This window comes from Neopsephotus bourkii, unplaced genomic scaffold, assembly GCF_033783945.1.
Source record: "Neopsephotus bourkii isolate Nb327-2 ecotype Australia unplaced genomic scaffold, CSIRO-AGI_Nbou_v1 NB_324, whole genome shotgun sequence".
Lineage (NCBI taxonomy): Eukaryota > Metazoa > Chordata > Aves > Psittaciformes > Psittacidae > Neopsephotus > Neopsephotus bourkii.
In genome coordinates this window covers 38,523-54,183 of record NW_026900832.1, presented here as the reverse complement: position 1 = coordinate 54,183, position 15,661 = coordinate 38,523, and the positions used below count along the sequence as shown (strand labels likewise).

General features: G+C 46.4%; 1 protein-coding gene across 1 annotated transcript in view; it reads left to right on the top strand.

The window, feature by feature from the left end:
- CUNH8orf48 (chromosome unknown C8orf48 homolog) overlaps positions 1-15,179 on the top strand; it is a 59,005-nt gene extending 43,826 nt beyond the window's left edge. The window contains exon 7 of the mRNA XM_061347760.1: positions 14,964-15,179. Coding sequence (XP_061203744.1) covers positions 14,964-15,037 — 74 coding nt within the window. The 3' untranslated portion in view covers positions 15,038-15,179. The remainder of the gene's footprint in view (positions 1-14,963) is intronic.
- The last annotated feature ends 482 nt before the right edge of the window (positions 15,180-15,661 follow it).

The window sequence follows — 15,661 nt, the reverse complement described above, 5'->3', positions numbered from 1 at the left end:
TTTTTTCATGTGATTCTGAAGTTTGCTTTGCTTGCATTGCCTTTCCTCATCTGTCAGGAGGCCTTCTTGAAATGAGATGGCTTATCCCTCTCGCCACGGTAGGATTTGGGAATAAGTAGTTTTTCTTTAAGACCCTTAAGGATTCAGTAATTTTGTGTAATATCATTTGTTACAAAGCTAAATGATGCCCAAATATGCGGAAGAAGCTTTAAGCAGACAGTGGTACCCTTCATGTCATCACAAATGACGTGGATTTTTCCAAACCTGTAATATTGAACTCTCCAGCTCGGAGGAATTCAGGATAGTGATTTTAGGAATATCAAAGTAAGAAAAAAAATCCATATGGAAATCAATTTTTATTGCTTGCCTTTATAAAAGTAATTTGTTAGTTCCATGATGTATTAGCACTGAGGCCTTGCCTCACTCACTGTTAGGGTACTTGGCTCTTAGCTGCCCATAAATCCAGCCTCTGAACCATTCCTGCTGCTGACCTGCAGCGTGGCGTAACTCTCAGTATCTAGTGAGGCTGGTCTGAATTCAGGGACATGCAGCAATTGTTTTGCTCCTCTCTGTGATACCCAGTATCCATAAGTCAGAAAAATTCCATGTCCCAAGCATTGAATGGAGAGATAAAGAGACATAACTGTTAGGCAGCAAAACCAAAGGATGTAGTGAAGGATAATGATGATCACATAGGAGATGCCCAGCATCCCAGTAGAACAGCCTGCAGGTAACACATGGTTGGGGCTTAGATGATACTTGTCTTAATAAGCAGGTTATTAAAAGTGGTTTTGACTATGAAGCATTTGTCACTGCTCTGTTGCTGGAGACAGGCTGCTTGAGGCAAGCACCTGGGCAAGACATTGGAGGTGAGCTCTGAGCTCATCCGGGGAATCACTTCCTATAACTCTTCCTTTGTTCCTTCACTTTCCCTAAGATGAAGAAGATGTTTTCCAGGTAGGAGCACTTCATAAGAAAAGTGTGTTGACCCATGGGAGCCAAGTCTATGAAAGATGAATGTGATGCTGTGAGCTCCTGAAAGAGACCAAAGGAGGGAGAAAAGGCTTGGACAAAGCACCTCTAGCAACCTGCTTTGTCAACTGTCTTAACAATGTTTTAACCTTAGTCTCCCTGAAAGCCTTTGGTCCTGCTGGGCCACCACATTGCCAGCATTGTCATGGGAGCTTAATGGAGCTGTTGAATAGCGTTATCAGAGTTGTGCTTGTTATGATTCATGTCATGCCAGTGTTCAAAATGTTGTGGTCTGCCAAAAGGCAGGAGAAATCCACTGATGATCTGCCCCAACAGATGGAAACATGAGTGAGATTAACACTGTCAACGTTAGTAAATGGTGATTTGTAAATGGTGATGCCATTTTGAACAAGAGAAGAGAGAAGCAACGGAACAGGTTGGTATTGTGTGTAGCTGTGGTGGATGGAGGTATCCAGGTGCACCAGCATGAGGGTCTTACTCTAAGAGATAGTACTCAAGGTGTATCTTCAGTTTGCAAATGATGCCTTGAGTTTGTATGGCTCCTGTGTAACTCCAGGGTTTGAGGTGACAACTGGGATGGGAATTTGATGCCAAAACTACGTTTTGGTTTCTTTTCCTCCTTTTCTAATCTTCTTCCTCACTTCATCACTAAGAGTCGAGCCTTTGCCTGCACTAGAACTCAACTACATGCTGTCACCTTTCATCTGCTTGGTGTTGAGTGAATTGAGCTGAAGCTCCCAAGCACAAACCAGGTTACTGCTCCAGAGAAAACAGATCTACTTAGCACAGTAAATGTAGGAAACCTCTTGATGTGTATCTGCCATCCGAGGTGAGCCCTTCAATGGAATATGTCTCCTGCTCTTCAGGAATGAGCCTGAAGACATATTGCTGGCTGGGGAGTGCTAGGAATAAGTTTGTGTATCAGTAGAGATCACCAACTTGTACATTGGTATTCCCCACTCATCACAGGGAGCTGTGCAGTTCCAAAGATCATAGATCAGAATATGAGATTGATTAAAATGAATCTTATACTTCAACACAAGGAGTTGATTGTGGATGAACAACAGCACAGCCAGCAAGGTTTCCATTTCCCACGCGCTTTCCATATCTTCAACAGCATCTCATCATCATCTTTTTCCATTGAGCCCTCAATAATTAGCTCCCACCTCACTGGGACTATCTGCTCTGCTTGTCTTCAAACCAGCCAGCAATAAGCAAGCCCTTCCTGCTGATCACAGCATGGCTCTGTGCTAATATGCTACTAAAACCACCCAGGCAGGATAAAGGCTAGTAAAAGGCTTTGACAGAGTTGTAGGATCTGTCTGGGGTTGGTTTGCAGGCTTACTCTGGCCCTTCTCATTCTATGTTTGCCTCAAGCCTCAAGCCAAGGCTTGTTCCTAAGCAAAGGAATGTGTAAGTGGGAGAGAAAGGTAATTCTGTGCCTGTGTGTGTGTGTGTCAGGACAGACCAGATCTTCCCTGTTGAGTGTAATGTGGTTTCAAAAGCGGTTGAAGCTGGAAGATGCAAGTTTAAGACCTTGAGCTACAAAAATAGTTGTAGAAGCAAATGCGTAATGTGACATTACACAAAGGGATTAGTGGGAGTGAGAGCAGTGTTAAACTTTGCTCTGTAATAGGCACTGTGGGAGACAGTTGCGCTCAAAAGAACCAGCCTCACACGTAATCACTGCATCTCCACCTAAATGATGGACCCCATGCTCGTAGCTGAACAGAACAGCTCACCTCACCTCTGAGCAGAGGGAAATTACACTCATCAGCGTGGAGCTCAGAGCACAGAATGGGGAAGGGTAGCTTTGAAAACTGCCCCTGCAGCTTGAAGACAGTCAGAAAAGCTGCTGTGACCTACTGATAATATCAGCTTAGAGGAGCTGCCAGCAATTCCGTTCCTTATGTAAAGAGGAAAACGTGGGTATGTGGGCAGTGATCCCTAGGGGTAAGGAAGGAAGAACTCTGAGGCTGTGGAGAGGCAGCCAAGTGGGAAGGGGTCTGTGAGCCCCGAAGGCAGGGCACGGTGGTGTGATGCTCAGCTGCCTCCTCAGACAGGAGAGTGTCTCACCCTCCTGGCAACACCTGCAGGGGAATTAACACTCCACAGTTCCATGGACAAATGGGACTTCGTGATGTAAGTGCGTGGTGGCCATGGGTCTCGTCTGAGCTGATGGAGGAGCTGTGCTAAAGACCAGAAGTGTAGAAGCTCCAACTTGGTAGGTCAATTCAGAGGGTCCGGTTAACCTGGTGTTGCTTCAGTTTACAAAGGACAGGGAAGCAGGAACATCATCATATTCCTCCCAACCTCTTAGCTCTCCTTTTGAGCTGAAAGTAGAGGTTTGACTCCTCTGCATGACCCCTCTTCCTCCTTTCTTGTCCAGTAAGGGTCTCATCTGCGGCTTGTTTGGGGAGCTGAAGGTACAGACAGAACCTGTGTCCCCCAGAGCAGCTATATCTGTATGAACACAGCAGGCTTCAGCAAGTTAAGTCTGTTTCTAATTCTGTATTTGAAAATGAGCCTAAATGCCAGTGGTGATGTAATGTTCATTTACATTTAGATTCTGTTTCTATTTATTTTTACTCCTATTAACTGCATCTCGATTCTAACAGGGTTTTTTTATCCATCCAGGCTCTCTTTAATATGAAGAGCTCATTTTTTTACTTAAAGCCTGCCAAATTTAATGCCTTATTGATCAAATAAACGAAGAAGAATGACAGGTAGAAGGGGAAATAGACGTCTCCTCCCTAAGGGAAGGCTTATAAATTTGATATGAACTGTTTCTCTAGGAAATGTTCCCTCTGATTGCCACTAAAGTGGCTCTGGAAGGAAGTTAGAGGGTATCATTCACCTCGTGTTTGTCCTGGATACGCATAGCTGGAGAGATGCTTTGGTTTTAAGATACCTCCTGTGCCATATTCCATAAACATGAACTGCCTATATGTGAGAGATGGCTTAAAAATAACTGCCTGTCTCTGCTCTGCAGCCTGTCTCCCTGCAGAGCTTTGCTCTCGGTGCTGCTGCGGGCTCTGATGCTCCCGAGGGCTATCCTGGAGGTGAGTCCTGCCAAAGAGCACTGCCCTTAGTTGTGCCCTCATTTGCAAATAGACACCCTTCAAATGCAGGACTTCTGGTCCCTTTGATATCCCCAGAGCATGAGGCAAAGACAGGACCTGCAGATGGCATCGGGAAATCCAGATGCTTCTGAGCATTGGGGTCCTTTATTCTCCCAATAGATTCTCCCAGACAGATCAAGGAGCTTTATCTTTAGAAGAAGCAGAAGGAATAACAGCTAGGGTCATCGGCAAGATTCCTCCCTGTACTTAGTCCCATAAATACCCACGGGGGTGACAGAGTTCCCTGAGGGGATGCTGTTGGTAATTGCAGGAATAATTAGTTTCCTATTAGGATACACACGACATTCCGTCTCGCTCCGAACCATTGTTTCAGGCTCTCCGCAGACAGACACAAACACTGGAGTCGCCTACTCACACTTCTCTTCCAACAGAGAGGTTTACAAGAGTCCTCTTCTTTTTCTTAATTTAAGATCCTGAGATAATTACATGACTTCAGGAGGCGAGAGACTCATTGTGCTGTGACTCAATGCAGGCAGCATGCGAGCGGGAGGCTATTGTGCACAGAAAGTTATATTAAACTCATATTACAAAGGCTGCAAAGTGAAGATCAGCACCACCAGAAAACAGCAGAATGGAGGCTGAGTCTGGGGGTTTAATTAGCCCCTTTGCCCGCTTACAGTGTGCTACACTCCTTAATTACATGATCACATCTTCTTCCAGAGGGCTGCTGTCTGCAGCTTAGAGAGTGATGCCAGCTTCCTGCACCATTACTTTACTTTCTCAATAGAGCACCCAAACCAAATGTGGCAATTGCTTTCCACTCTGTTTTCCTGTGATGGTGCAGCCTGCATAACATAGGGTGCAACCCATCCTACACATTTCCACATGTCCAGCAGCAGAGGTATGACCTTATCTTATTTACTAGCAGGTTGCATCGTGTAGGTGAGCTCACAGACACTGGTCTCCTCAGTCACCCCTCTGCTCATCATAAGGGAATGTGCTGTGCAGTTACTTCTCTGCTGGGCATCTCTCCGATGCAATGAGCTGTCTTTACAAATGGTGTAAGCTGCAGTAGCTCCAACAAACTTTGGAAATCTATATACTGGGATGAAATCTGCTCCTTTAAATAGATCCAGGCAGATTTACAGGCAGGAATGCATCAAACCCTCAAAGATTTGTTGTTGTTGTTACAGCTTTTATTTCCTCACAGTTATTTGCTTGCAGCTTCAGTATTTCTCAAGTTAGCTGCCTCTTCATTTTCCACTTTCCTCCCTTGCTCCCCTCCCATCAGGACTAATGAGAGCAAGAGGCTTTTAAAAATACCCTCTGTAAAATCCTCCTTGTCAGACCGCACTCCACATCCACTCACTGTACAAGCTGCTGTGATGCATCCGTGAACAGGACAGTCCCAGACATGACCTACACACTCTGAGAGGTGAGTGGGAGCTTTGTTCGCTACATGCTGCTCTGAAACTGGTCACATCCTTCCTTTGCCACTGAGTAGGTCCACTAAGTCTTCAGAAGAGCAGCAGTTCTGTGGTGCTTCTTGTGTCATAGGCACTAGTCCTGAGTCAAACTGGAAACCAGCCACTGCTCAGGGCAGCAATGGCATCCTGATCTCAGCCTTCCTTGGTGGTGGTGTCAGTACTCAGTTGAAGGGTAGGAATAGAAGTCAAAGCAACTTTGCTTCCAAGGGTTGTCATCTTTTCCTCTACTTCAACACCAGCTTGAGAAAACCAACCACCCTTAGATCGTGACAGAGAGTCTGTCAGAAGCAGCTTTGCCTTTCATTTGACAACCATCTCTGCAGACAAAAAACTGGATTGTCTCTGCTGTGCAAAGAGCCAAACGCAAGAGAACAACATGTGTATGTGCAAGGGAAGGCCACGTGTGGACAAACAAAGCCAGGAGGGCATTTGGTTCACGGAAGAGTCACTGGGACTCATTCTCTTCCCTGCTCTACACTCTGCAGATAGAAATGGGCCCTTTGCTTTAGCCTAATAATGAGTCCAGAATGCAGTATAACGAGTGCTACCACTGTCACACAACAGACCTTAAAGTTAGCTTTCAACAGAAAGGGACAGACTCCAGCCTCTTTGTCTGCAGCTTTGATTAAACTCCTGCTGAGGTTTCCCTTTGTTGATGCATTCCCTTTCAGGCAAAGGTGAAGAGAAGGGATGAAAACCAGCCAATGTCTGAGAGCGTGTAGGCTCCCGTCTCTATCCCTAATAACACCCATGGATCTAAGGCACTTGTTGCCTTTTCCTGCTCAGTGTCTTGGCTGGTTGGGTCATGTGGCTTGTGAAATGACTGGTTTAGTGAGGGCACTGGCTGAGATGATTGACAGCTTTTCCATGTCGGAAGACCAAACTGGCTCAATCCACAGCAGGGAGCTTTAAAGCCTTCTAAAAAGAGCAGAATCTCCACTGCTCGCAGGAGCCCATTAGTGATTTTCTGCTTTTGAATCTAAGTTTAGGATGTACCATTAGGATCCCAGATAACCTTATCGGAGATGTCAGAAGGAGCTGGCAGTGTTTGGTTCCCGTCTGACCACAGAAGCGAAAAAGGGGAAGCAAAGAAAATGCAGATAGAGGAGGAAACACTGGCACAGGGAGGGTTCTCCTGGCCTCTAAAGTGGCCTTAACAAGCATTAATAGATAGCAGATGGCAGTTTGTTATTAGCAGAATATCAGTGTTTATCAGGCAGTACATGCTAGGTGAAATGCTTGGTTACAGGCCTGATAACGAGTCCATCCCAGAGGAGTGTTTCAAATTGGCTGCAGATTGTGATGAGCTTTCCCCCTCTTTCCCCCTCCTGTCCTGAACTGCCGCTCTCACTACACCCACAGTTGTTTTCTGTCAGGATTCAAGAGTGAAATGAAGCCATTTCTGATCATTCCCCATCAGGAGTGGCTCCTGGATCTCGTTAGTACCATCACATCTCATCAGGACAGTGACACAGCCATCTGCAGCCGCTGTCTGCTCGGGGACGTGGCAGCAGGAGGATGTGCCATCCCTGTCCAGTATCCTCAGCTACCCCAAGGCATGACACAAAAGGGTGTTAAACTTTTCCTATACATACTTCTTGTGGGACTTACATGGCTTTACTTTAAAATCGTAGGAAGAGGAGAGGTGGCTTTTGACTTTATCTGCAGTTAAAGGTTTGGTTTGCTTTCCTGAGGGAAGATTATGGCATGATGAGCACAGTGTTGTATCCTGGTACAGAAAGGAAAACACTGCACAAAGTTGGGTCTGAAGCCAATCTGTTGAGCAGCCCAAATCCAGCTGTATTGTTATTGCACAAGATGATACAGGCTAAGACAACAGCAAAGAGTGAAGCCAGCCTGAGAGACTTTACAGGTCTGAGGGATGTAAGCATATATTGATGGCCAGGGTGAGCAGGCTTGCGGTAATGCACTTGGGAAAGGGAAGTATGGCTTTGGTTGTGAAGTGTGTTATAAGGGACCTGAGGGAAGAGCTGATAGATGGAAGAAATGCCCTCTCTTATCAAAGCATATGGGATGGCTGATTTCCACTTGAGCAAGGCCCTGCACAGGGGTTCCCTTGATGTCCCTCTTCTTGTCATGTCATCACTGGAAGGAATGTGCTGAGGTGCAAGAAGATGCTCGTTCTACCCACGGTGCAAGCAGCTGTTAGCTAAGAAATGAGTTGCTCAGAGAGGTGCTCTAAAATACAGTGTGATTACGATGAATATCAGATCTCTTTCAGAGGACAGCATCCTCCCATAGACACCACATCTCTGCCCTGTGAATAGACAGCAGAGTATCACTGCTTCCTTAAAAAAAGAAAGGTTTTGATTGTGAGAGGAGCAAACATGAATCCCCTTCTTTCATTTTACAGAAAGAGGCTGACTAGGAAACTAATTAAGTGGTTGGTTAACTTTATGCATATAAGTAGCTTCATTTAATTCTGAGTCAAGTTACTGCAGCTCCCTATTGAAAGCATCAGCAGAAAGGCGGGCAAGTACATCTCCATAAAAATGCTGTTAATCTTGAGAAGACCTTGAATGGCTCCAGCATTCCCTAATGGAGCCTTTCATGCTCTTTTCTTTTCCCCGCTTCATTCCTATGAGGAGCACTTCTGCTTGTGTGCCAGTAAAAGTACAGTAATTCAGGAAGAACCATGAACCTTCCTTGAAATAACGATGTGTAACTCCCGTTGAATAGAAATGGAAACAGAAGAAGGATGCATATTATGAACTACAGTAACGTTACATGGTGCTTTTCATGATTACATGTCCCTGATGGGACTATTTGCACAGGAAAACACAAATTTATGTGTATTCATCATGAAGGGAAAAGAAGATTTTCACGTATTTAGGCTTGGGTTCACAACAGAGACAACAGGTAAATCTAGCTGGTATTTTGGGTGTGAGCTTGCATCAGTGCTTGAATCCTAAGTCTCCTTGTACTGAGCTGCTTGCACTCAAGCTTACACTGGAGCACAGCTTTTGGTAAACCTTGGGGTGCCTGCTACTCTGTCTTTAAACCCCTCCAGCTATTGGTTTGATGACTGTGCAGAGGTGGGCTTCATGTACAACACATAAAACGCCATCTACCCATCGCTTTTTCACCCTGTGGTGTGCCACGATGTGGGGTGGTTAAGGTTGGAGAAGAGGGTCATCCGGTAGCTTTAGGTATGGTTGTACCATTACCTGTATACCTTTCCCTGTTCCTGAACGGTCTGTATACCTATGCATGTTTAATTCCTCATATTTCTTTGAGTACCCTTCCTGTTTCTGGTGTGACTGCATCTGTAGCTCTTTGTGGACTAGACTGAAGGAATTCAGTTCTGGTGTCCTCAGCATAAAAAGGACATGGAACTGTTGGAACAAGTCCAGAGGAGGCCACGAGGATGATCAGGGGCTGGAGCACCTCCCATATGAGGACAGGCTGAGAAAGTTGGGGCTGTTCAGCCTGGAGAAGAGAAGGCTGCGTGGAGACCTCATAGCAGCCTTCGAGTATCTGAAGGGGGCCTATAGGGATGCTGGGGATGGACTCTTCATTAGGGACTGTAGTGGCAAGACAAGGGGTAATGGGTTAAAACTTAAACAGGGGAAGTTTAGATTGGATATAAGGAAAAAGTTCTTTACTGTGAGGGTGGTGAGGCACTGGAATGGGTTGCCCAGGGAGGTTGTGAATGCTCCATCCCTGGCAGTGTTCAAGACCAGGTTGGACAGAGCCTTGGGTGACATGGTTTAGTGTGAGGTGTCCCTGCCCATGGCAGGGGGGTTGGAACTGGGTGATCTTAAGGTCCTTTCCAACCCTAACTATTCTATGATTCTATGAATCAGCCAGCCTTCTCCTCCCTGTCCCATCCCTGTCCTGGTTTTGTTACAGGCACATGACATGAGGTGCAGCTCTGGAGAGTTGTTTATCCCTGGAGAAAGCCCGTTCCTGCAAGGCTCAGTTTTTGTTCTAGCGGGACACTTATGCTCACAGACTGAACTCTAGAAGCTGCAGGATCCACGGCTGTCAGGTGTCAATACTTTATCCAGGAGCCAAATTTAGGATATAAAGGTTCAGCCATGGGTTTGGCTGGGTTTTTGCTTGCCTTCTCAACAGGCAAGAAGACATGATGTGACAAGAAGACATTAGGTGATGTGGTTTAGTGCGAGGTGTCCCTGCCCACGGCAGGGGGGTTGGAACTGGATGATCTTAAGGTCCTTTCCAACCCTAACTATTCTGTGATTCTAAGGGAACTGTACAGGATGATGGCCAGAGAAAGAGGATCCACACCATTGCAGGTACTGCATTATTTATGGTGAGTGTAGAGAAACAGACTGGGTTGTACCAGTCCGTACCAGACCATTGAGTGCCAGTAGTAGTGTTGGTGGTAGATATGGTAGCAATCTCTATTCATAGACTCATAGAATAATTCAGGTTGGAAGGGACCTTCAAAGCTCATTTAGTCCAACCCCTGCAATGAGCAGGGACACCTCCCATTAGACCAGGTTGCCCAGAACCACATCCAGCCTGGCCTTGAATGTCTCTGGGAATGCTGCATCCACCTCTCTGGGCAACCTGGGCCAGTGCTTTACCACCTTCACTGGAATTCTTCCTCACATCCAGCTGTACTGGGAGGAACTGGTGTCCCCCAGATAATGCTGCGATCAAGAGAGTGATCACTTGTTTAAAAGCGGAGGTGGCACGTCTTGCAAGGGTGTTTGCAGTCCGGGGCCTTGGCTGTATTCCAGGGTGAGTGACTACATTGCACCATCCTAGGACTCAGATCCATTTGGGGTAGCTGATTCTCCCTTTGCTCCCTCTTCTGAGCTGTTACATGCACTGTTAAACATCTGGCACATTCCACCCCAGAGGTGAGACCTTCCTAAATTGTAAGTGTACTTTATCCCCAGCATTTGGTAGCACAGAAATCTCAGCAAACACAACTGCTCCTTCAGCACATCCTAATTGTTCTGGGGATATGTGGGGTAGGACACTGATATTAATTGCATGTCATTGTTCCTGAATTCAAATGTTCCTGTTTACTAACCTCCTCCCTCATTACAGACCCATTACAGTCCTGAGCCACTGGAGACTTTGAAGCTCATCTATTTGTCAAATATGTTTTGTGAGCTAATTCTTCTGTCATCCTTGTTGAGTCTCTGTATCCACTGGTTACAGCCCAGCAATTGCCACTGTACTCCATCAGTGCATCGTCTCACCTGCCTGTGCTGTCAAAGATGATACGAATCAATAAATAACTTGAGACATCATGTGCCTGTGCCAGAAATATCAAGTCTGATGTCACTGTTATGTTAATAAATTAACCAACATTAATGATTTATAATTGTTATAAATAGACGCTCATTAGGAAATGGGGGTTGCTTTGTTTTCTGCTGTGTGTTTTCAGTTAGCAGCTGCTGAGCAGCCCGACTGTTTTCAAGCTGACAACTGTGTAGGACCCAGAACAATTCATTTTCTTAGACAAAGGCAAGAAGTTTTCCCTGGAAATGATATGAGATTTTTCAATGCTGATGTGGGGATGAAAGGTCAAAACTCATTAAAACTTCAGCAAAGCAGAAATCAACGTGAAGAGATTTATTTGGTGCTTCATTTTTATAGGCCTTGATTTATGCAAGTGCCTAAATGCATGTTTAATTTTCCATATCTTTAATTTCAGCCACTTAGGGTATTGTCGAGTCAAAAATTGATGAGATTTCAGGGAGTGCCTGCGGAATAAACCTGAAAACCAGCATGCTTCCCAGGCCTGCAGTGAGGCTGCGAACCGCTGCTGCTATCTCCTTCTCTCCACTAAGCAGTACATGATGGGAAGGACCCATTCTTTGAGGGCCACATAGAAATTAAACTATGCTTTAAAATGGCACATGGAAGAGTCATTCCAGGCTGCTTATCTGGAGTGCTTGCAGGAGTGGGGGGCTGCAACATCTGGAACCAGATGTGTCTGTTGTTCAGACCTGGCTAAGTCTGATGCTGTCCATGGTTACTTCTGGATAAAGAGAAGAACCAACCTTTTATGCTATCCTGTTTAATGTTTTCCTCTCTGGAACCTCTGCAGGCCCCTGACTGTTTCCTTCCTTTCTCTGCCCTGCTAAGTAGCAGCTGTGAAATGGAACAAACAACTTGTCTGAAGACTTTTAGATGCTTTCAAATGGTCTCTGTCAATGTCAGCTGAGGTTTTATTCCCATAATCCCATAGCTGTGCCTGGCATCTTGTAACTCACAGATCTATGTCTGTAGGAAGCAGTGGATTCCTTCTCTCTGATTCTTTCAGCCTCTTACTTTTATGACTACTTCATATCATCAGTCTTTATTTCCATCACAAGTTAAAGATGGCTTTCCCCAGCGGTTGTTTCCAGATGAATAGATCTGAGGATTTACAGGGGTTCTGGGTACTCGGGACACAGGAGCACTGCTACTCCTGAAACATGCCTTGTGTGTGATGGATGGGGCATATTATCTGAATGCTAATAAATACTGAGCCACAAATTGCCTCCATTTTTCTTCATTCCTCTGCTGACTGTGGTCGTTGAGTGAGGCTAAACCCAGCCTCAGACATGTTATAGGGCTAATTAGTCCTGATTTCTTTCTTTGTTCTCTCTTTTCAGCAGGGCAATATGGATGTGCTGCCTCTGGGTGCATTAATGTTACAGCCTCATTGCCTTGCCTCCACTGAGAGCACACAGTACACTTCGGTGAGAGATGGATGGGATACAAAGCTGGTGTAGATCTCATCTGCACAGGACCCTTGAGCATCATGTAAATCCATCAGTAGGTTTGGATTTCTTACTAAGCTCTGCAGGACCTTATTATAGGGATGCTGTCCTTTGAATGTACATTTGATTGCATGATATAATGTCCTCTATCAGATAAATACTTGCTACAGCATCATTTAGATTAGACATTAGGCAGAAGCTCTTCCCTGTGAGGGTGCTGAGGCACTGGCAGAGGGTGCCCAGAGAAGCTGTGGCTGCCCCATCCCTGGCAGTGTTCAAGGCCAGGTTGGACACAGGGGCTTGGAGCCATCACTTGGTCTTATGAGATGTGTAAGGGAAAACATTTCACGTTCTTCACAGCCCAGACAACCAAACATCTCTATATAGTACTAAACAGGCACTGAACTTGCCGTCTGATGGGGCCTTGGTGCCTGGCAAAGCGACCCCTGACTCCAGGTGCAGGCTTGCATGGCTTGTGTTTGCTGCCTGTATTTCTGTGTTATTACTGCCACCTGTGTTTATTTGCTCAGAGCAAGCCTGGACCCACCTGATGGCGTGGATTTCTGCAGGATCAAGCTCAGCTCCGAGCATCTGGCTTTGCTTTGTTCATCATTTCCAGAGGAGGCTGATAAAAAGCAATTCAGAGGTGCCCAGTGGGTGCAGCCATACAATGTGCCAGCGCTGTCTGCACGTGCTGATGAGACAACCTCAGCAGTCCTGAGGTTTGATCCTACTCATCCAAATACACAGAGCAGGCAATCCTGTTAAATAATTGAAGTGGGTTTAAGTTCAGGCCTCTCACATTTAGTGCTTTTCAACTCTCCTGCCACTTATTTCATTGCTCTTTGCAGAGGAATTGTGCTTTTCTGGTGGTAGCCTTTGCCGTGCTTCATGCCGCTGGCTCCGGCCTCCCTGCAGCAGCTGGGAATGTCATCGCTTGTTTCCATGGAGACCAGGATAAAGCAATAAATAAATGTGCCTGGGAATAGCAAGCTTTCACTGGGATAGAAGCAGGGTGAGAATCGTGGCCTGATGATGTAGTTACACCAGGAGGACGGGAGAGACCCCAGTGCCCTGCTCATGTCTCCCAGAGCTGCGTGATGTGCATGGTGCTGGCTTTGGGTGGCCTCAGCATCCCCAGGTGGGTGAAGGAGCAAGCCCCAGCCATGGGTTGTTCTTCAGCACAGTTGCCTATGGAGAAATCAGTGCGTTGGGTGCATCTTATTGACAGGCCAAGGGGAATGGCTTTAACCTGCCAGAGGGGAGACTGAGATGAGCTCTTAGGCAGAAGCTCTTCCCTGTGAGGGTGCTGAGGCGCTGGCACAGGGTGCCCAGAGAAGCTGTGGCTGCCCCATCCCTGGCAGTGCTCAAGGCCAGGTTGGACACAGGGGCTTGGAGCAAGCTGCTCCAGTGGAAGGTGTCCCTGCCCGTGGCAGGAGGTGGGAACTGGATGAGCTTTAAGGTCCCTTCCAACCCAGACCACTGAGTCTATGATCTTCCATCCTTGCTGTAGTGCCTTGACACAATCAGATGACATCTATTTCAGGGTGTGCTTAGTTTCCCTGAGTGATGCTGAAGAGCATAAGGTGGGTGATGTACATCAGACCTTTCAAACGGCAATGGAAACTTTAAACTGTGTGAGATGTGAACTGTAACCTGTTTGTGCTCCTTTCTGCTTTGTCACATGTATTAATTACTGCAAACATCACGCTGATCTGTAAGCAGGCAGTCTTTTCCAGGCCTTGTTCTTAGTCATTGCTTGAATCACTCTCTCTTTATCTTGTTTAATTCTGCTGGGACACCCAGGCAATTTTCCAAGCTGTGAGCACAGGCTTGTGTAGGAATCATTGCCTGGCGTTGATGCTTCGGCTGAAGATTCTCTCCTGTGATTTACCAATAAACCAGCGAGATGCTTTGCTGCTGGCAGCCTTATCGTGCTGAAAATTGTTTTGCAGGGGAGATGGTAAATTATGGTCTTTCTGCAGTCAGAGCTGTTTGATGGAGCTGGTTTTGGTGTCTTAGGCAGTCAAACTTCAAGTCCTTTCTGCTTCCCCTCCCTCATGCTAAAAACACAGTGATTTTGTGTTCTGTGGCTTGCAGAAGTGGCTGCATTTCAATAGCGTTTCTGTATGCAGTGTAGAGAGGCTGGCATAGCAGGAGATACCTGCTTCCTTCTCTTCTTGTTCCAAAGGCAACATGTGAGCCACTGACGGGCTGGGTATTGTGCTACACTCATGGTTTTATATACTCCAGCCTAACCTTCCTGAGATCTTTGTTGCTAGTGGGGATCCAAGTCTTATGGCTAAAGGGATGCTGAGGGGAACCATTCCTTCTGTAAGCCTCCTGGCACTCTGAAGTCTGCCCTGTGCTTCTGCATTGTGCATTATGGGTCCCCCGTTTACAGTTGTCTGAACAGGTCTGTGTTAGTGGTTTACTGCATGTGAATACTTATTTCACTCTCCTACGCCCTCTGATTCCTGCCTTTAGTGTTTGCTAGCTTTACCTTTAGGATTCCTCTTAACTGTAAGTCCTGAAACAGGCTTCTGATAAGCCATCACCTATGAATGCCATTAAAAAATGCCAGGATTGTCCTTGACAGATCATCTGTTCTTTTCCTGCTCCGATGGGAATGAATTTCTAATTATAAAGAAGTTGGAAAACTAAAGCAACCATTCTGTCCTTTCTAGAATCCTGTTTGACAGTCCCATTATCCCCAAGAAGAAAGGGCCATCCTGGTGCAGTCCCAGAGGAGAAGGTTTAACAACCCTGGAAGCGGTGAGAGAAGATTCACGCTGATGTGAGGAAGACAGATGCGTGTGTAGTTCAAGTTCATCTTGACAAAGTCATGCTGAAAATGCCAATCTGACAACGTTAATGCTGGCAGGAAAAGGAATGTATGAGGGGGCTGGGTAAGTGGTGCCTTGTTCCAGCTCATGGTGGGCTACAGCAGGGAGCCTGCACCCCTCAGTAGTGCCCATGCACCCAGGGTGACACATCAAGGTGACAAAGGACACCAACCCAGAGATGATCATTCGTCTTGGGGTCAGTGGTGAAAGAGATGTGAGCTGAGAGGGTTCTGCCTCAAGCAGCAAGGTGTATCTGCAGGGAGGGCAAAGATGCAGCCCTGTGTGACTTTGCTTCGAGCTCACTAGCATGGGTGCTGGTGGTGGGGTGGCTGCAGCAGCACGGAGTGGAACTGCAGTTTGCTGATGAAGGGAGGTAGATAGAGCAGGAGAAAGCTGGTGCTGGGATACGCTTTGGTCTCATCTGTTCGCTGAAGCTGGGCTCCTCAGAACACCCATCCCTCAGGAGTTTGGTTGTAGTCTGATCTTTGTGGTCACAAAAGTGGTGTGAACGTTTGTCCTTCTCCACTCACACGTGTCAG